This window comes from Electrophorus electricus, chromosome 1 (assembly GCF_013358815.1).
Source record: "Electrophorus electricus isolate fEleEle1 chromosome 1, fEleEle1.pri, whole genome shotgun sequence".
In the NCBI taxonomy this organism is placed as follows: domain Eukaryota; kingdom Metazoa; phylum Chordata; class Actinopteri; order Gymnotiformes; family Gymnotidae; genus Electrophorus; species Electrophorus electricus.
The window spans coordinates 22,191,481-22,213,504 of record NC_049535.1 but is presented as its reverse complement, the minus strand read 5'-3'; the positions used below and the strand labels follow the sequence as shown (position 1 = coordinate 22,213,504).

Below are 22,024 nucleotides of genomic sequence, written 5' to 3'. Positions count from 1 at the left end.
TAGCCACTGTGATGATTTTGCTTCAACCATTTGGGTTGGCATTGCTTTTATTTATAAATTATAAGTAATAATTTCATTTGCAGTTGCAAATTGGGTGCATCTCTTTCCTCGGGTAATGAGATGAAAAGTTGATATGGGGATTTTGTTGGAAAAACAATACATCTGCCGGCATCTCCAGATCTGGAGAGCTGCTGGATTTTAAAAACATGCTTCCCTTCTTATTGTTGTCGTCGTCGTCGTCGTCGTCTTCGCTGTAGGACATGCAGGTGTCGGGGGTGGAGGACGACAGCAGGGCCCTCAACATCACCATCCACAAGCCCACGTCCAACCCACATGCCAAGCCTCTGCCCATCCTGCAGGCTTCCTTCATCTTTGCTGACCACATTCGTTGCATCATCGCCAAGCAACGACTGGCCAAGGGCCGCATCCAGGCCCGTCGCATGAAGATGCAGAGGATAGCTGGTCAGTCCTCGTCCTTCAGACTAAGTTTTTGTTTGTTTTGCTTGTTTGTATGTTTGTGGGTGTGTATCTGAGATGCCCCTCATCTTCTTGAACCTCGGCGAAGATCTCATCGCCCTTAGACAAAAATGTGGAATTTTCAGTAGAATTGAGGGCATTTGTTTTTTGTTTTTTGTTTTTGTTTTTTCCCCCTTCCTCATCATGCCCTGTAGTTCAATAGAAACATTTGTACTCTTAAGGTACACCTCTCGTACGGCTGAGCAGCCACTGGTGCTAAACTACTCTGTGGGATTTTGGTGTTCAGTCAGAATCCCGCCTAAACAATAAAACAGCGCAGCAGCAGCGGTTGGTCTGGGTGTAGCGGGGCTCCCTCGCAGGGGACCCCAGCGAGTAGAGCCACCCGTGAGCGGGCCGGGCTGTGGCTGAAAGCGTTGTCTACGCTGTAAACGTTTGAGTCATACATTGGATTTTAACACCTTACAGCTACTCTCTGAACGCTGCTGTGTTTCATGACAAGTGTGTGTGTGTTCAGTGAAGCTGTAAAAAATGGCTTTAAAGGGCTTTTATCTGCATGTTGCTCGTACGTTGTACTGCAGATTAAAAGCCCTGTGTGTGAGGCTGCAGTTTATCCCTTCCACAGCCCTCTTGGATCTTCCCGTCCAGCCATCCTCTGAAGTGGTGGGCTTTGGCCAGACCTCCGCCTCTGCATCCCAGCTGCCCTTCCGCTTCTACGACCAGGCACGACGAGGTCCCGCCTTTGCTTCTGTAGATAAAGTTCCAGGTAACTAAGTGCAGCTGGTCTCCAGCCTCTGGGTCCAAAAAAAAAAAAAAAAAAAAACTCATCGCAGCCCACACATCTAGGTCGGGAGGACAAACGTTTTATTATTTAGCATTTATTTATTCAAGCCTTTGATCATGCTGCTTCTACAGTGGTCTATTCTATCTTCGTTGTGACTATTTTTATCTTTTTTTTGCCCCTTTGTAAGCATCCCTTAAAACTCCATGTATATTAACTAGAAATATAATAGCTAATATTCAATCACTGTCACTTAGTAATACAGAACCAGATATTAAAATAATAATCTTATGGAATAATTAAATAGCTATTTAGATCATAACCGTATATATCAAAACTTAAAACACTGTTTTAAAAAACCTGTTTAATAGGCTACAGTTGGCCCTCTGCAAACAAGGTGTCTTTAACCTATAGTAGCCTTTATTTTTATGTTTATTCAATATTTCTTCATTCAAAAACAGTATGATTTACTTATTTATTTGATTATTTATTTATAAGGCCATTGCAATACTATTGATTACATATTACTTAATGAAGAGCAGCCTTCTCAGTCAGTTAATTGCTCAGCAGTGGGACAACCCCACACCCACAGCAGAGTTGCTAAGGCAACTGTGACCGCGCCCCCTGGATTGCCTCAGGGTTACTAAGGCACCTGTGACTGCCCCACCTGGATAGCTCCAGGGTTACTAAGGCAACTGTGATCGCTTCTCCTGGAGGGCCCTGGACGAGCATTTTACATACTCTCACGAGGTGACTTGCTTCATAGTTCTGCGTCCTTCAGACTCTCCGGCGCAGTTCTGCAGTTCAGGGACTGTGGTTTCATATCACAGCTGACACCCTTGCACCACTCGCTGCTTCCTCAGAGGCCAGCCGCTATGGTGCGGTGTACGGTCCACATGCTCCTTCCTAATGTGGAATTCATTCTTCTTCTTTTCGGTTGCAGACAAATGGAACCATCACCTTTTGGTTTTAAATGGAATTTCAACTTGAAAGCTATGATGACTGTTCACAAGAACAGAGAACAAAAACGCATCCTGTTGATGACGTTTTCCTAAAGCTTTTTAATGAATAGCTGTGAAGAGGTCATTGTACATTATGTCTCTCACACAGTTCAGACACATTCTTCATAACAACCAATGAAAATGCTTATCATATTAACTTAATTGATGTATATCTTTTTCAGCTAAGTGAGCATAAGTATTCTAAGGTCCCCTTAGTTGTGTGGGTGTGGGTGTGTGAGAGAAGCTTTTGTGGTTCCCAGAATTAAGTACATGTGGGCGAACTTCTTTAAATACATCTGCTCTGGTCTCTTGTCACTGGTCTATGTTGTGATGAACCACAACTGAATCATTTCAGCAGGGGCTTAGCCTTTATTACATACCCAAATTTTTTTGCCAGCAAACACCAAATCACTGCCAAAAAGCACCAGCCTTTAAAAAAAACAAAAGAAACCCCACTATCTTGATATGTGCATCCAAGTAGGTGTAGATGGGTGGGTGTGTGTGTGTGTGTGTGTGTGTGTGTGTGTGTGTGTTTGGGAGTTTTTTTGGTTTACTATGTTACCAGTTTAAGTGGAGAATTTTTAGAGACTATGGTGGTGAATAAGTATTATTGTTATTATAATTTATTAATTATAATTATTGTTATTATGGTTTTGGAATATGCCATGATGTAGTAATTTTTTTTTTTAATCAAATGGGGATAGTGGTGAAGTAGATCTTTCTTGCTTCTAAGCAACAGATAAACTGCCATAGCCTCTTGATAATGCAGAGATGTGTGTGTGTGTGGTTGCGGAATGAATAAGGTTTTATAGTTAACGGAGATTCATGGAGTACAGAGTGTATTACTGTGCAGTATACAGCAGTATGTGCGACTGTGACACGTATGAAGGTTGCAAATGTGTGATGGCATGTAATAGAGTGATATGTGGGTTTTTTGTTGTTGTGACATGCAAAATTGTGTGGAACATCTTTGAGTGGTGTGTTTATGTAATGGTGTGTGAAGGCTGTGTGTGTGTATGCTTTAAGAGCCCCATATAGGGCCCCACATATCAAGTATTACTTATTAGGTCCTAACTAACGAAGCCACAATAAAGTCCCAATTCTCCATTTTTTGACTTAGTGTTGCAAGTCAACATTTTTGTGCTTCAGGTCTTCTTAATTTTTTCCACTGTCCTCAAGCGATCTACCTGTTCATTTATATAAATTACATGCACAAATATACCATCAGGAAAACATTTTACCATTGCGTTCTTGTTGTATACCATTGTGGTACTTGTAAAATACATCACAAGTCAAAGAATTTAGAAAATAATCTTTTCTGCATCATATCCCTACAAATTTAATTTAGCCCATTATGTCCCATAACAGCCATCACTGGCCTTCCTGTGTTCTACTCTTTACAGCTGCAGACAGCCATAGACTTTACCCAGTGAAGCAAAAGAAAGCTGATGTTACTCAGTCTTTGAATATGTAAATGGATCTCCTTCAGTTTGAAACCAGACATTTACTGTCATTATTAAGTTTTGTAATATATTGTTACATTAACAACTTTTGCCACAGATCACACCATGAATAAAGAATTATGACCAAAAATAGGACTGATTACAATTCACAGCATGTCACCCCTCTTCAAGCCAGTTCAAGTGTCAAGTCATGAGCTTCTCATATTTCCAGATCACAAAAGTCACTTGAGCTGAGTCGAGTCCCAACTCTGTCATCTCAAGCCCCCATCTCTGAAGTGTGTAACAGAGCTGTGTGTATGTACATGCACAGTATTGCATAATGTACATAATGTAATGTGTGTGTGTGTGTGTGTGTGTGTGTGTGTGTGTGTGTGGCATGCACGCTTTCCTGTGTGCTGTGTGTATTTTCTGCAGGTTTTGCGGTGGCCCACGTAGCCCAGCACACCCCCACCCCACCCTCCAATGGCAGTGTCAGGTCAGGTCGCTGTGACTCTGACAATTCCAGCAGTGTATCAGTGCAGTCTGCCATGCAGAACCCCTCAGGTAACACACACTCACACATGCATCTGTGATCTGAGACATCCTATTATCTGCTAGTCAATCGTCTCATTTTCTGCCTTGCAGACACATGCCACACTTCGTAAATGCCACTTTTACTGGCCCTATGAAACAGTCTGCCTTTGTGTCATGAATTGTCTGCACTGAAGACTGCCAGATGGAACTTGCTTTGGCATGTTTGACATGAGACACATACACATACATCTCTAACTCTACACACGTATGACAACCAGTCCATGCGCTTCTTTGTTGAATTCGAAAACAGGTGTGCCTCATTCTACTTGATCAGGTACTGATTGGGTGATCACCTGAGACGATCACCTGAGATCTTAATGAGCAATGTGAAAGACTGGTAGAGAGCATGCCAAGATGCAGGAAAGTTATTCCACCAACTACTCATCCTAAGTTACAACATTAGCTAGTATTGTGTTGTTGAAAAATTAATATTAACTATTTATTTGCACTATTCATGGTCTGAAAACACTTCATTTATTTTGTCATTCAGACCAGTTGTCATTTTCTGCAAATAAATGCTCAAAATGCCAGTATTTTATTTGGATTATGGAAAAATTGTCGGTAGTTTTTGGAATAAAACAAAAAAGTTCATTTTACACAAACCCAGATAAATGCTAAAACCAGAAAAATTTTGCAGTGGTTGCTTAATTTCTTTTGGGGTGGGAAGGTATCCAAGGAACATTCCAGGTGAGTAACTGTACTTTGGTAAAAGATGCAGAGATATTCATAATTGTTCGTACGTACCCAAAGTTTCTAGAGAAACAGGACGTTTTGGACATGGGTCCTTCATCAGCTATGCAGGCACAGTGCTTCAGAATTTGTGGGAGGAAGATTTATCATTTGCCTACAAATTCAGACGCGCTTTGCTTGCACAGCTGATGAAGGACCTATGTCTGAAACGCTGAAATGTCCTGTTTCTCTGGGTATGTATATAAAAACATAAACACACACACATCTCTCACAAGCATGCTGTGAAGTATGTAAGGTTTCCAGAGAAACAGGATATGCACGCACACAGATCCAAAATGTTTCTTTGGAAACTTTGTGTACCTTGGTACCTTGTGTAATTTTGAAATCTACACATACTCACAAAATGAATGGCCACTTATTAGAGACACCCATCTAGTAGCTCATTGGACTTCCTTTTGGTCTTCAGAACAGCAATAATTTGTCATGGCATAGATTTCACTAAATGTTAATTATTCTTCAGGAATCTTGGCCCGTGTGGACATGACAGCTTTTCGCAGTTGCCACAATTTAGATGGAGGTACTAACATGCTCTGAACAGCCCGTTCAAACTCTCCCCAGTGATGCTGTATAGGATTAAAATCTGTGGTCTGTGAAGGCCAGGGAAGCAAGGAAAATTCTGAGTTACATTCCTGGAACTAATCCATGACTAAATCACCCTTGTGCCGTGGCGCACTGTCCTGCTGAAATTGTCCTTCTGCCATTGGGTACACAGCTGCCATCAAGAGATGAACTTGGTTGGCCACAAATCTTAGGCAAAATGCTTAGGTAAGCCCTACTGTCTAAACGTCCATCTAGAGGCATCAGAGGGCCCAGGGTGTACCGAGACAGCATTCCCTCCACCATTACTCCACCAGCCTGAACTGTTGACACATGACAGGAAGGCCTCTTCGATTCATGCTGCTTGCATCAAATTCTGACCCTCCCATCAGCATGGCGCCACAGATATCTGGATTCATCTGACCGGGTGATGCTTGTCCACTGTTCAGTGATCCAATTTTTATGCATTTTTGCCCCCTGGAGTTTTGCCTGTTTTTCCTTAGACAGCAATGTCACGCAAACTGGTTGTCTGCTGTTATAGCCCATCCATGCCAAGGGGCAACGAGTTGTGTATTCAGACATGTTAGTTGGCGGACTAGCGTTGTATCCGGCAGCGGTTTCCTTGCTTGTGTACCGCCTGTTTTTCACAACAATTCTTGACATCCTCCTCTGATCCCTTTCATTGACACATTGTTTATGTCCACAGGATTCCCTTTCACTGGGTGTTTTTCCTCAATCATGCCAGAATACTCTCAACTGCATTACATGAGAAAACCCCACAAGCTTGGCAGTTTATGAAATACAGGCCCTGGCTAGACTAGCACTTAAGACCCTGTCTCCTTCAGTCATTCAGCTCACTTTTCCCATTCTAATGTGGATGTAGACTGAAACTGATCTGTGGAAAACATGCTCACCTGATTTTATGCTGCATTCCAGGTTCACACATCTCTAATGAAGAGGACATTATTTGTGTGTCTGTCGTGAGACAGCAAGAGCTGTAGAGATCATAATTGCCTTGTAGTACACAGGGCGTTTCACAGGTTCTTCAGATGTGTAAGCAAAGCGCTTCTGAAATTATAGGACATAGATGTTTAAAACAACATTCATTCAGTGGGGTTCTGACGTTTTGAAAGTGTTCTAAAGCTTTGAGAAAGTTTTCATTGAGTGTCCTAATGTCCTTGCTGCCAGAGCAACAACTTGCAACATAAACACACATGTTGTTAATGCAGTGTTCTTTAGCATTAAAATGCCTTGCCATTGAAGAGGACAAATCCTTAATGCTTTGGCATGTACACACAAATATGTTTGCGTTACATGCCAAAGCAAGTTTCATTTTGCAGTGCTTAATACAGATAATTCACAACACAAAGGCAGACTTTTTTTCAGGTATGTGTTCTGCTCCCATTCAACATATAGATGCCTTGCTAAATAATTGATGAGTTACAACAGCTATGTTAGTGGCAAGAAAATACAGCAAGTGCCCCTGGGCTAGGATTAAGAATTACTGACCTAAGATTATATAAAGATTTTTAAAATCTGCCCTCAGTTGTAAATAATGCATGAATCTATCTCATCCATCTCACAGAGCTCTCTCACCCAAAAATCACCACAAAAAGCAAATGGTAATATTAATTGCACAACTTTAATATATAAACTTTGTTATATTACTAGAATTTATTAAATTAATAGAAAAAAATTATATCTTAAGATTGTATATCTGATTACTTTCACCTGGCCCAGAATGCATGTGATTGTGATTCATGATGATGTAGGTCTAAATCGTGTTGTCTGTTACTACCCTTAGACTTGTTGGCACACATTCAGATATTGGCGCATTTGCAGTTTCCAACCCCAACTATGTTTGTTAACAGCATGTCTCACTTGATCTAGTGCTATGTGGTCACTCTGCCAAAATCTGAAGGGAATGGTCACGTACTGTCTTTTATTCTTTATACAAACAAACCCTTCTAAAGCCCATGCACAAATGGATCACATACAGCCAGAGTTTAATGCTTTATCAGATGTCTGATACTGAGTGTGGTTCAGTCACCTTGAGATAACACTCGAACTGGAATTGTGGAGTTCAGGACCCTCTTCCTGCTGAGCTCATCTTTATTTCTCAGAACTCCACAGGCACATTGTTTTACGGCAGTGTGCCAAAAGATGTGGAATGTCCTGTGTTGTTCCAGATAGAGCCCAAAGCTTTTTAGAAGAGGCCCCATCTGTGATTGGCCCAGGAGATGGGGCAGCCTTGACTGGCTTAGATTCATCCTAGGTGCCCACAAAGGCATCTAGGGCGTGTGGTTAACGGGAGCGTGGGCCAGCACTAAAGGGGCCATTGCCGCCTGTTCAACTGTAAGAAAATGGCTGGTGGTCGAGAAGTGTGGTTGTGGAAAAATCTGAAAGCCTTTCAGCATCTTTTCACCACAGAAGCCCTGGATGGAACCTTTGGTGTCATTTGAAGAGATAAGTCAGCATGTTGTGGCTTTTCTAAAGTCTCCTACAGATTTCGGGCTCTGAGCTGGAGGCGGTTGATTAATTCAGACCTAGGGGTTTTTTTTTTTCTTTTTGGTGTAATGCTCTCACCTCCACAATTAGCCATAAACAAACTGATTGAGAGCATCATCCAGAGTGCTGTCCAACACTCCCTTTCCCTTTACTAAGAGGAAGAGTTCAGCAGACGGCTGCAAAGATGGATGATGGTGCCATGTTCCCCACCCACCCCATATTAGGTCATTGTTTGGTCAGCCCACCCTCTCTCACACTGCACTCACATCCCCTTCTACAGTAAGACCTCATCTTATCATGAATCATACATAGCATGTTTTTCAATTCAAAACTTATCGTCTGCTTTAAACATACTGTGCATAGTTTTTATCCATCTTTAAAGGCAGTAGATGCTAAAGTTTTTGCCCCTTAAAGCATACAGACCTGATTCTGACATTGCTACTAACTGCCTTTTGGATCACTATAGCTGTGCAACTGGTTAAATCAAGACAGGCAGGGGTCTCTCAATTCATAATATGCGTTTTGTTTTGATAGTTTGATGTGCATTGTGGTTGGAATCAGAGCATAGCCAACCACATTGAATGCACCGTCTTAAATCTCACCACCTTAAGGAAATTATATGAAGGGCCAGTGTACTTTCAGAATCCACAGCACTCTTGGTGAGTATTGGGCGCATTCCAAGTGCCCTAGAAGTTTCCTACGAAGTGGACTACATAAGGAATTTGACCATTTTAAGGTAGATTCCAAACCACAGAGAGTGAAATGGTTGAATTCAAAAGGAATTTCCGACTGCCCAGGGAGTAGTGACAGTTTATCGCAATGCAGTCTACCCATCAATCACTGTGTGACTTGTCGAGATCTTCTGGTGAGTTGAGTATGTTGATTGGCTGATTATTGGAGAGCAGCAAGTCACTGGAAGTATTTTAGAGTATGTGTGAGTGCTTTTAATACTTCACAATCTTTTCCTGAAAACTATCAATGATTTGCAAGTCACCTGTTCAGAAAGTTACCAAATCAGCCACAAAACTGATTTATCTGGTTAACCCTTATCTAGATAGCTGATGTTAGTTGCCAAGTTGTCAAGCCAAATAATCCAGATATTCGTTTTATAGTTGACATTTCATAAATTCATTTTAGTATTTAACCACATTAGCAGTAATGTTTTACATACGTTTTTCACTTACCTCAGTCACAGTCTACAGTGAGAACATGTTTGCCATTCAGATTCACTGATGTAAAATGGTGGTCATCAGCTTCCATTACCTGTTAGTTTAGCATCAATGCTTCAAAACTAAAGAAGTGAACTTTGTTCACCAAACATGTTTGGGCTAAGCTTTGACATAAATATGTGTAGATTTATATAATGCCCCTTTGAAAAAAAACTGAATTCCAGTAACAACAAGGATGCAGTAGCCAGTAGTACCTCCCTCTGCATCAGGGCTACCTCATAGCTCCACAAGCACCCTCCTCTCCCCTCCCCTCTACTGTGCTGGTGTGAACAGATGAAGCTGCATTTTCATAGGGGTGTGTCAAGCTCTCACCAGTCCTGCTCTTCCTCTTACAGCCCTGTGCCCAGCCCTGGCCCCGAGCCTGACCCCTACCGCCCAACCCACCATCTCATTGCTGTCAGACGCGGATGGCGACGCGCTTAGTGTGGACTCCCTCACCCTGTTACCCCCCACCGACCCGCCCCACCTGCGTCCCCTCAGATCCGCAGCTGCAGGCCTGTCCCTGGAGGATACAGGCTCAGAGACATCCATTGTGCAAGTGGACGAGGAGGAGGAGGAAGAGGTCACTACGATATTGAAAGAGGATGAGCCTTCCTCTGACTCCGAGGCAGCAGAGGTCAGCCCGCCTGGCACGTGTATCAGAGAGCGAGAAGAGTCAGAAGACGAACCCAGGCCTCTGGAAGCGAACAAGTCTGCCGATCCCATTCCCCAGTGTGACTCCGAGCACTGCCCAGACGTGGAGCAGGAGACTGAAATAGACTAAGCGGATCAGCTCCTTTTTGAGATCCTGTCACCTCATCTTGGTTAACTCACAGCGGGGAAATCATTCGGCGCCTACTGTTTAAGAACATTCTAGAAAGCAGCATTCTTTCTTTGAGAACACTGGAGCACTCATGTGTACAATGGCGTCATTTGTTGGGAGTGTCCTTCAAAGCACAGCTTTGTTTTTTGTCTGAGCACCATTGTTTTGTTAGGGGTTTTTTTTCTGCCATGGTGCTACATCTGTAAGCAGTTTTGAGTCAGAAATGTGTCTACAAGAGTGAATGAGTAGGTTTGGACTGTGTGTGTGTGTGTGTGTGTGTGTGTGTGTGTGTCTGTCTGTCTGTCAGTCTGTGCGCACGCGCGACTGATGTGAGAGGAGGAGGAGAGCAGATCTGTTTTTATAAATATGTCCAAATGGGCGAGAAACTGCCCACTTGTTTTTACCAGTCTTAACACTGAGGAATGTACAGAGACGTTTGGGTCTGTCCGGCGGTGCTGTCTTCTGGAGGACTCTCACTCTGACTGAACATGCAGTTGCACTTCAACAGTAGCTTGTGTAAAGTCCTTTGAGTCATCTCCACACTCCCTCAAGGTTGTAAGTGAACACAGGTTTGTATTCAGTTGGCACTGAATTCACAAGGCATAAGAGGGGCTGCAGTGCAAACTGCACAGAATTCCTGATTTCCCCCGTCAGAGCCTATGCTCCCTAAGAAAGGTTCAGAGGTAAAATCAAGGTTTTGTTGTGCAGGAATTTTCATCTGGAGACCCACTGTGTCAAACAGTTTAGGGCTTAGTGTTTTAGATTTAGTTTAGTTTTGTGTTCCTCCTTGCTGAATTATTCCAGACAGCTCTGGTTTGTTAACACTAAATTTGGGTTAGCACGTCTCTCCAGGAATCCGGACACCTCTCGTTCAGGGTCTTGGCTTCAGGCCGAGGACATTTTCAAACTCTAATCCTGTGAGCACCTCCAGTCCGTTGACACATTAGAATGTTCTTCTTCCTCCCAGGCAGCTGCCATCAGGCTGTGTAATAAGATGGCTAGGCAAGATGGGGAAAGCAGGGGGAGACGGTGTGCCCAGGATGAGCACCGAATTGCAGCGCATTGGTGCGTGATGGCAGGCTTGACTAGTACAGTGTGGGTCAACTCTGTACTGAGGTGTTAAACCCAACTGCCGCTTGAACCCATAATCACCAGTGGGGGGAGGGGGGTTGTTTTGTTTTGTTTTGTTTTGTTTGTTTTTTTAGATTTTATACTCTTGTTAAATAAAAAAAACAAAACAAAAAAACAAAGGGTAACCCGCTCGGCTTGTGCGATTAATCCGCACAAAAGCCAAAAAAAACCCATCTGCTGGAATACACACCAGAAATACCAGATTTGTTCAGATGTAACTGGGTTTGCAGTGTGTATCTGAGTCAGTAGCCTTTTGGGGGAATTGGGCTGTCAGCTACCTTTTTATGATCACTTCTTTCCCCATTGTTCATGTAATTCTTACCCTCATGAGATGCTGATGACAAGAATTGGTTAAATATGTTAAATCATACAAGAATTATACCCTACAACATGTTCTGGGGGCACATAAGTCTGAAATCAAATTTAATTGTGATCTGCAATAAGTAATTTATTTTTTAAATAATTGACTAATTTATTTCAATTAACATTATTCAGCAGTAAAGATGGGAACTGACATTTGAATTTTTTCCACTTCTTAAACAGTAGCACATAGAAAGGGTGTACATATGGTCAGGTGATAATGCAAGAATGCTATGGACAAGTATTTCTCTCTGGAAGAGTTGTTTGTAGTAAAAAGCTGGCAGATTTTGTAAAACATAATATTAAAAGCAATACAGTCATTTGCGTGAACTTGCAGTATTTTCACTCTAATGTAAACTTATCCCTAAGCAGAAAAGAAAAACAACAAAAATGTGTCAAATGTTTGTTTGTATGCTGTGTAAATTGCAATTTGCTTTTAATCTATTATGATTCCTTTACCAAAAGACATTAAAGAACTGCAATAAATTATTCTACATACAGCAGTTGGATGTGATTTCACTTTGACCCACCTTTAACTCCCTTTGGGCACCATCATTTTCGTAGTTGAATCTTGAAGTTCTTTTCTTGGATACAAGTATGGCTGTAGCCATTGTCTGTAATTGTACTCTTGTCCAGATTTCCATTTGTTTCTTCTAATCTGTTGTGTTGCACTGATTACTTTCCAGATTTTTATATTCTCAAAACTGCACAAGGGCTTAGTGTTTTGTCTGCATTTTGGCATCGACAACTCCAGCTATCCATGATGTCGTCAGAGTGGAAAAGAAGTCTCTGCAATGGGACACAACTAATTTCTCATTCTATAAAATCAGCAACAATATCATCATGCCACATCTGTAGGTCCACAATTCTTCATCTGCCCAGAGTTCAAAGGTCTCGTCTTCAGAAGAAAACGGGTAGGTGTCCTGCTAGTTTAAAGAATCAAGAGGGTGACATTAAAAAATGTTCACAAACCACATTTGCAAAAAGTGGCCTTCCTTTAAGATCCAACTTGTTTCCCATAGAGTGGAATTTTGATATGGAGGAAGTTTAGACTGCCGATCCCTAGCTGGGAAGGAAATAAAGATGTTTTTATAGCTTCTATTAACAAAAGGGCAGGTGTTACGTGGATGTTTTTAACATAAATAAATACTGTAAATGCACTTGTGCTAACTAAACTGTTAAGAATGTAGCACAAACTAAATATATCCAGACAATCATATGGGAAGCAAATTAATGTAAAATTTATGTAAAAAATTTAAAAAGTTGAGGACTACAAGTTCTTTTAGTAGGCCAAGCCAAGATCAGGGTTCAAGATCATGAGTTGAGAATGACAACTGGTTGTCCAAAGTTATGCTCAGGCTATGAGCATTAGCTCATATGACTTTATAGGTTATTATCCCAGGCTAATGATCTAAAAGCACTGAATGGTCTTGCCCCAAAGTACCTTAGCAAACTCTTACGCTTTTATGATCCATCAGGTCTGATTAATTTAAAAACTGCAGGCTCTTTATTAGCAGCTGGAATAATCTTCTTGTTAATGTTCAGGACTCTGATACAATCTCAATATTTAAGGCTACACTGGAAACCTATTTGATTAGTCAGGCATATTGTTATATGCTTATCTTGGGTAAAGGTGTAGATCTGGGAGTTCATGGGGTTTGAGATTCATGGTAAACACGAATGTTGCGATGCAGTCATGTCAATGTTTTTTTGTCACTCAAGTTTGTTGACTGGGGGCGGCAGAGTGCTGTTTTTCCAGGGAGCCCACGGCCCTTTTACCTGTGCTACTATAGCTGGATCTGCTATATTATATATAGTCCACGCTTGCTCGTTATATACCCATATTTTACACACTGTAGTATTTGACCATGCCTAATAAGCTGTCCTCTCTTTCAGATTACTGGAATCTGCTGGGCTGAGTATTGGGCAGCTGTTTCTGAGTTGTTCCTGTACCATATTGGTTTTGGACACACTTGCACTCATCAAACCCAGAATAGACTCCTATTGCTTATTTTGCTTATGTAGTTTTTTATTAAAATTTTTTCCTGGTGTGCTGTCTGGTGTTAACCAGAGGAGGATGGAATCCCCCTTTGAGTCTTGGTTCCTTTCAAGGTTTATTCCTCATGCTTAGGGAGTTTTGCTTTTCAACTATCACCTTTAGCTTGCTACTGTCACATGCTGTCACATGCAATATTAAATAAATATTAATATTAAATAAATTTGTCTTGACTTGAACTTTCCAGGAGGACAACCCGGGGGGAACGATTGTGGATGCACATTTAGCACTTGAGTTAATCTGATTCTTACACAGTTATCTTTAAAGGGATGCATCTATTGCATAAGAGGATGCTGAGGAAAACATGTAGTATAATGAACATTTGAAAAAAGTCATGTTTTGAAGTTAGTATTTGCATAATTTAAATAATACCATGTTAGCCAACTTTCATTCAAAAAACATATTTTTTTTTTGTTAACAACATATAAACATCATTGATCATTAGTCTGGTCAATTCAGTTTTAAGCTCGTTATGTCTGTTGTGTTATTGTGGGTCTTGTCAAAAATTGGTTGTCTGTGGTTGTCACTTCCTCTCATATGCCTGACTTTCTTGTGTATCACCATCTTCAGTAAAACGCCTTTTGTTATATTGGCGTCATCTCAGCTGTGTGAAAACCAGAGCCAGGTAGTGAGACACTGCGGTGAAAGCTCAGCAGTGGGTCAAGAAACTGAGATAATTCTAGTTAGCTGTAGATCTCATTCAGCTGAGAGATGCCTACCAGTGACATTAGTTCTGATAAATGGTATAATAAAAAGTTTGTGTATTTGAGCCTGTGATAAGTAGCCATCCAAACTGAGGAGAACCTTCAACTGCTGTCATTGGACAGCCTTTGCAGCTCAGACTAGCTCTCCCTTTTCCCTTCTGCCGCCTCTCTGTCTCACACACGTACTCTGTCTCGCTCTGTGACTCACTCTTAAAACACTAAGTGGGCACTAACCTTGTCATGTTTTGTTGCAAGAAGAATGGAATGTGTCTCTTTGCTATGTTTGGATGAAACGCACTGTTTGAGAGGTGAAATCGCCACCCACCAGCTCTCAGTGCAGGCCACATGAGACCTCCTACCTTGATGTGGAATGAGGAGCTGTCATAGTTGTCATAGTAACAATTAGGTTGCAGGTGGCGGTATCTCTTGTCTTCCTGGAAATTCAGTCTTATGGCTTGAAACATAGAAGGTTAAAAAGTACTAATTTCAGGGGTCTTCTGTTGTGGTTACCATGGAAGAAAAAAGAGGTTACAGTGTCAAACACTGAGTCAACTGGTGCAGTTCTGGCTCAGTATATGTTCAGTCAGTGTGGGAAGTAAAATGTGTGCATTTATTTTTAAATGTTATCATAGCCGATATATTTAGCCTATTCAATATTATAAAATCGTTTAGTATCCGTAGTACAGAAGTACACGTATCATGTCCCCAGTGTGGTCCATTGGGGTCCAATGAGCATTTATGAACATCCTTTATAAGTCTCCACACACACCCAAACACTAATGTGATGGGGTTAGCACTGCCCCCTGAAGGAGATACGTTTGGTGTGGATACTTTGCTGTGTGTGTGTGTGTGTGTGTGTGTGTGTGTGTGTGTGTGTGTGTGTGTGTGTGTGTGTGTGCGCGCACACATGTAAATATGTGTGAGCTGAGGCCAGATGCAGTGGAGATTAGGGGCACTTCAGGGAAACCCAACTGTTTCCTTTCCTGGAAGTGACTATTTTCATGTATGTTCTTAACCACCAGCAGGTAAGGAGTGATGGTCTGATTATACCAGTAATGCCAAGAAGGTGTAATCCTGAATGCTAAAATGAACATATTTCTATAAAATAAACAAAGAAGACAAATGTTTACATCAGTAGTAGTGCATTAGACTGATCAAATGATGTAGCCTGAGTAACCTCCTTTTAACAGTCTCCATGTTGTGAATGTCAAGATGTCATCTTATGTCAAGACTGCAGTAAATTAGAAGATTCAAATCCTCATTAATTTAATTATATGAAAAACAAACTAGTCCAAAGGGTAAGTAAAAATATTAAAGAATACTTTGATTTCCACAATTCTTCAGAAATCTCTTTTCACCCCAGTTCTTTTATCAGAAATCACACATTTGAATTCCTAGGAAGATGATGTCCAGATCTCAACAAAGATTAGGCATAGCATTATGTATTGCTTTGTTCTGTAGCTGGTTTCCGTAACAAGCCACCAGAGTTTCACCCCAGTCTGCTTCTAACTAAGCAGTTACACTTTCAAGACCATGTAGTGATTCAAAAAAAAATCAGGAAGCTTTCAAGAATTCTTCATTCATGAGTGACATGAAAATCATACGCTGTCATAAATGTGGTAATTTCGTGGAAGCCAAGACTTTATGATTCAGTTGAGACTGTCTGCCAGAGCTCTAAGGTTTAAGTTCATTTTCTTTAAAGAACAGGGTAGGTTAAACCTAATGTTGTCTAGAACAGTGTGAGTTTAATTTTTATCTATTTTGAAGAAAGCAGGCTCAAACAAAACCTGACTTTAAACATTGATCAATAAAGCTTATTCATCTCTCAGCAAACTTTGCTGCTTTTTTTCTCTTCTAAACCAGGAAACACTGCATGATGACATAACTACACATGATTCTTTTTCTAATTGTAAAATCACTTCCTCCTCTCATGCATGGAATTATAATCACCGATTTACAGTTTACGTGAACGCTGATACATACTCGCCTTATCTCATTCTTACTCATTTCTTGAGTAATCCTATACACATTTGCTAAAGCATTTTCACTGGCAATGTCTGTGTACCTCACAGGCTCCGCCCCCTGTCTGTTTCTTGTAAATGTCTGTCTGAGCCATAAAGAGTTACCGTCACCGTAGCTCCGCCCCTCAGCTCTCCTACTACCCAGATCATTCATATGACAATAGTTGTTCCAAAAAGGCTTGTGTCATTTCAGAAATGCAGGTACATCTAGGCAATATGGAAAACACGTGAAAGATACTGTTACAATGACAAGTCACAATGTCACTTTTTACCAGCGAACTTCCATTTTTAGAAACTGACAAAATGTTATGAGAACTATTTATATTTCATTCAAATAACTGGAAAGCCTTTAAAACTTTGTTCTTTGTTTAGGTCCTTGAGATTGGTTTCATAAAATTTAAACTGTAACTCCCAAATCTACCTTTTGCTTAGATTTTAGAGGCAGTAAAAGTAAATCTGATAGGTCTTATTAGAACTATCACTTTACTCTCAGTGCTCTGAGTATCTACATCTGGAAGCAAATCTTAAACTGTCATCAGTCTCTTCTAATAAGGAGACAAGTAACAAAAGAATTTTTAAAAATATATTTATTACTAATATAAAAATAATGATATAGGAGTTTTGCATAGCTCCTATTTTTGCATAGCAAAAATATAGACACAGGAATCCAAGCTCCCTGTATAGTGTAAACATTCATGGTCAATGTAAACTTTCATTGCAGAGTGTTCAAGTCTAACTTTCAGAATTGTGCTACAAAGTGCCTGCTTTACACCACGAGGCCATATGGAATATGTCACGAGGCCATGCGGAGTATGTCAAGTATCCCAAGCATATCCCATATCCTTTAATGCCGTCCGTCAGGACTTCACAACCGATATGGGAAGGAGCGGAGGAAAGTTTTCATGGCAGGGATGACGGGGATGCTGTCGATAGCCTTCTCGCCACCGCACGTCTCCATGATCTGCCTTCGACACAGCTCTTGCAGGCTCTGCACGCGCACTCTCCGGTACGGCTGCCCAAGGCTCTTCTTGGCTGAGCTGGTGTAGTGTTCCAGCAGCTTGAACAAGGAGTCGAAGGACTCCTTGCTGCCGGCCAGGCTGAAGCAGGAGCCCTGGAAGATAATCCGGATACTGGCTGGGCCGTTGGGTGACTTATAACTAAGCGTGAAGAAAACGTCCTTTTGCTGGCTGTCCCGGATCAGAAAGGTGCCCAGTGGCTCTTTCTTTAGTCTGCGATGGGCCTCCTCCACAGTCATGGGGCCCCAGTAGAAGCCGCTCTCCTCTAGCATAGAGGTGGTCTCAACGATGATCTTGAATTCAGCCTCATTCCTGAAGGACCGGAAGTGGGTCTCAGGCCTAGCGGCTGTGTGCCTCGGGGAAACCAGCTCTCTGCGGTCTGCTGTGCCTGAGCTATCATCCACTGAGCTGTGTGCCACCATCCTACAGGGAAGACCAACCCATGTGGTCTTCCATAGCGTGCCTCATTAACATCATCTAAATGAGGCCAACCGAGTCTGCTGAAGCAAAGTGCAAGCCATATTTAGTGAAAAGTAACTACTAACTACATTTTACATTTAGCTGACAACAATGAAAAGTAAAACTAAATAACATGACTAGGACTTTTGTGAATGCAATTTATGGTAGAGCTTTATTTTAGCTAGAATCCTTATGCTTCAGTCACACGGTACACTCTACCAACTACTTAAGCATTTAAAACTTCAGACCTAATCCTTAAGGGTTGTGGCAAAGATAAACTGGAAGCCGCAAAAGCAGTTTCTATAAAATGAATTAACCTACCGTTAAACTGGTGGTTGCAGTTTTAAAGAGCAGAACGACAAGTCTGTATCGCACTGGGTCAGTCGGGAGTCATGAACTAATTCCAAGATGAACGAATCTTGAACTTCCATTGACTTACTTCACCGTTACGTCCGAGGTACAGAGTTCATAAACTACCTGTACGAGCTTCTCCCCTCATTACTGACTTTCGTATCTCTCTAACCACCGAGTTTTTATTCAGGTCTGGAGTGTATTGCTCCGCCCCGTGTCCATCGCCCATTTCCCGGAAACTTTCCTTTCGATTTAGCCGGGCTTCTCCGAAATCGGAGAGCTTAGCTACAATTCCTCCAGGACAGTTACTATTCCTCCAGCCGTTGTTCCGAATTGTTTAATTTCCAGATTAGTTTAAATACCGTGTTTATTTAACATTATCTATATGTATATAGAGAGAGATATTTTGTAGTCAATTTTATTAGAAACCGTCAGCAATGAAACACTTATTAATTTTGAATTGTTTACGAATTTGTTTTATGCAATAAATATCTGTAAAGCAATTAACAGCAGAATTCAGATCGGATGTGTATGCTTATTTGGGAGAATTACTGCCAAAGACGAAAGTCGTAGTGGGATTTGCTGTGGTCGTTATATCACAGGCATGCACATCTGCCCTCGTTTGCTGCATGTCGATTAACATGGAGCTTTATATAAATAATTATTTATCGTCATTGTGCAGCAGTGCAACGAAATGTAATGTCGTGCAATATGAGTAGCAACATAAACCCTGTGCAATAAACCTGACGGGATCTAGGTAGGGACTCCTTTTTACCCTGAAATGTAGCATAGGTTTCATTTCTTCATAGCAGAGAACAGAGCCTGACTTCTCCTTGGTGGATCATGCAAAATAGCTCAGACATGGGAAATAGCTCAAACACTGCAAAGCTAGCAACATTTAGATTACCATTAAACACAACAGCTCACAATGAGCTTCAGCGATGAGGCTTTGTATACATTTGGGTGTGTACTACAGTGCGACAATGCTTGTCTTATAAACTTACACATACAGCTGGTTCTAACAATGATTTCATTGTGAAACTAAAATTTCTTCTGCACTATCTCCAACTCACTGACATTTTGAGTCAGAGTGAATTACGTTTATAACTACTTTCGTTTCCATGTATTTCTCAGAAACCATGCTGCAGAGGGGACCTGGCCCATATCATAAGCATGCATGAATGACTTGCTTTCCTCTGAAAATCACTTCTTAGCAACTGCATCCATTTTGGAAAATCTGTCTTAAGCAAATGGGCGTTCTAGTTAGGCTACTGTGCTGCATTTAATTTAATAGCATACCCTTATAGTTTCACTCTATTGACATGTAGGCAGACCGACAGACAAAAACATATATTAGACATGTGGCCATTTTCGTTAGTCACAGTTGTTTTACAGGTCCGTTTATGTTTGGGGATTTTTTACTGGGAAAACGGCACTCACCTGCAGAGATGACGTTGATATTGGTGCGTGTTATAGTGCTCCTTGCAGAGCACGTCACGAGTTCAATCAGCTCCTCTCCGTCAATTCTGTTTTATTACTGCAACTGCTTTATTCCGAAAGTAAAAGAGAAAGTGTAGCTGCATAGTCACAGCCAATAGAGGGCGCCATGTCCTGAAAGGTTAGGAATTTCAGCGTCGGTGTCTCCCTTTGTTTTAGCATACCGTTTCCATAATACCATTGAAAGCTTGTTATTTTTGTCATCTGTATATTATACCAAAATTTACATAAATTAATAATTAATGTTAGACTTGGCATACAAGTCCAGAACCTTCATTTCCCTATTCACCAATCACTGGCTGGGAAATCATAGGCTACCACCACAAACAGTGTTAGGAATTCGCTTCAGTTAGGCAGTTTCGTTATCTTTGCTTACTTTCACATTTAGCAATATTCCCACAAGTCACGTGATCGGTGGTTAATCAGCGTTTTGTCCTGAACGCACAATGTCATCGAGCTGCAGTCACCCTGTGTAGCGTCGTTTGATTTATTTTAACAAGAGTTAGTAATTCGAAAAATCTCTTTCCATCACTTTCATAATGCCTGGTATACTGTCTTACTCCATTCGTATCCTGTAGCGTTAAAAAATTACTGCACTATATTCATATAATATTGTCAATAATATATGTAAATTAATATCTTAATACACTCAAAAATAAATTATGAATGGAGTTTATGGAAAATAATAAAGGGATTCCAACAGCACACATGACTGTGGCATTGACTAAGTGTATTAATGAATCAGTACATCATTTTTCCTGTTCTGCAAATTAATCTTCCAAAGTTTAAACATAAATCAGATCTTTGAAGCCGCCATTATCTATCCAACCCTTACATTGACATCAAATTACAACCACACTAAAACAAAGGCCTATAAAACATTTTGAACGTAAATAGGCAAATATACTCAGGGCGAACACCTGCAGCCACTGTCGGATACATCTGTCTTACATATTCCCTTTGACCCATTACAAACTAACTGGTTTTACATGTCAGGCAGTTTGTCAGCTCGAATTTATAGCTTTTACTAGTTAGTTTCGATCACAGGACCATAGACGACTGGAGAGTATCCAGGTAGTAGACCACTTTCATTACAACAGTGAGCCCACACTGTTAGTGAGCTGATAGTAGGCGCTGTTTTGGCATGAACGTGTCAGCAAGCAACAGTTTTGCTGGAGTTTTTAGACCTGTCTGCGTGGCTACTGACCTGAAAAATATCCTGCCAGGATTGCCTTGCACAATTTGTGAGCAAGTCTCTATCGGTGTTTCTGCAAAATTGCTAGATATTAATCTTAAAAATGATTGTTTTAACTCAGTGGCGGCGAGGGGACATGTGCATAGGCTTAGCTTTGCTCATGTTAATTCATTACGAAGTTGCCTAAATATTCTGAAATCCTAACTAAATACTGCCACCTATTGGTCTGAGTGAGGCTTCGTCAATATCCTATATTTACAGGCCCTTCACTAGCTTTTACTGTAAGGGAGGCATTTTGTTACTGCGTAACAAATGAACCAACAGTGCAATTAGTACATTATTTAAAGGATTTCCATGCCTGCTATGAATCAACACTTTAAAACTGAGCCACAAAGGAGTGTTGTGGCAACAGGGAGCACACAATGGCAGAAGTAAGCAAGACCCTGAAGGGAACACATCCACACAAAGCAGCTGGCCCAGACATCATCCCTACCCAAGCACTCGAGACATGCTCATTAGAGCTGGCTGATGTCCTTGCAGACATTCAAAATGATCCATGAATAAGCCACAGTTCTCACCTGTTTCAAGATAACCACCATTGTCCCACTCCCTAAGAAGATCCTGTCACCTATCTCAATGACTACCAGCTGGTTGCAGTAACAAATGTGTGATGAAGCAACTTTTACATGTGTACCATCAAGAGCATCCTCACCAGTGGCATCTTAGCCTAGTTTGGGAACTGCTCTGCACAGGAGCGCAAGGCACTCCAGAGACTAGTAAAGGCCACATCACAAGAAGGGCTCTTCAGAGGCTGGTGAACACCAGCAGAACATCACAGGTGCAGTCTTTCAATGACTGGAGGACATTTACCACACCAGGGTCATCAGAAGAGCACACTATCACAGACAGAACTCACCCCCCCACCCCCCCCCCCCCCCCCCCCACCCAACACAGTCTCTTCACACTCAACCATCATGAACCACGAGAGTCAGGAATAGTTTTTATGCACAGATCAGACTTGTGAATTACCACTGCTGACAAAAGAACCCTCTGTCCAACTATGTGATGTGCTCCAACACACCACACAGACTTTTTGCTGCTGAAACCAGGACTGTA

At 41.3% G+C, this 22,024-nt stretch overlaps 2 protein-coding genes across 8 annotated transcripts in view; one reads left to right on the top strand and one right to left on the bottom strand.

Moving 5' to 3' along the window:
- clec16a (C-type lectin domain containing 16A) overlaps positions 1-12,109 on the top strand; it is a 43,494-nt gene extending 31,385 nt beyond the window's left edge. For all 4 annotated transcript variants that reach the window (XM_027002732.2, XM_027002730.2, XM_027002731.2 and 1 more), the window contains 4 exons: positions 258-462; positions 1,100-1,240; positions 4,134-4,262; positions 9,652-12,109. In XM_027002732.2, coding sequence (XP_026858533.2) covers positions 258-462; positions 1,100-1,240; positions 4,134-4,262; positions 9,652-10,079 — 903 coding nt within the window. In that variant the 3' untranslated portion in view covers positions 10,080-12,109. The remainder of the gene's footprint in view (positions 1-257; positions 463-1,099; positions 1,241-4,133; positions 4,263-9,651) is intronic.
- A 4,875-nt stretch (positions 12,110-16,984) lies between these two features.
- On the bottom strand, positions 16,985-19,765 carry socs1a (suppressor of cytokine signaling 1a). 4 transcript variants are annotated; one of them, XM_027002775.2, is made up of 2 exons: positions 19,657-19,765; positions 16,985-17,903 (listed from the first exon to the last, which is right to left on the bottom strand). In XM_027002775.2, the coding sequence occupies exon 2, from the start codon at positions 17,826-17,828 to the stop codon at positions 17,256-17,258; it is 573 nt and encodes a 190-aa protein (XP_026858576.1). In that variant the 5' UTR covers positions 17,829-17,903; positions 19,657-19,765; the 3' UTR covers positions 16,985-17,255. The 4 variants fall into 4 exon arrangements, with proteins under 4 accessions (XP_026858576.1, XP_026858577.1, XP_035383648.1 ...); XM_027002776.2 differs by having other exon boundaries at positions 16,985-17,906; positions 19,657-19,761; XM_035527755.1 differs by lacking the exon at positions 19,657-19,765 and adding an exon at positions 18,187-18,396 and having other exon boundaries at positions 16,985-17,906.
- Positions 19,766-22,024: the final 2,259 nt, after the last annotated feature.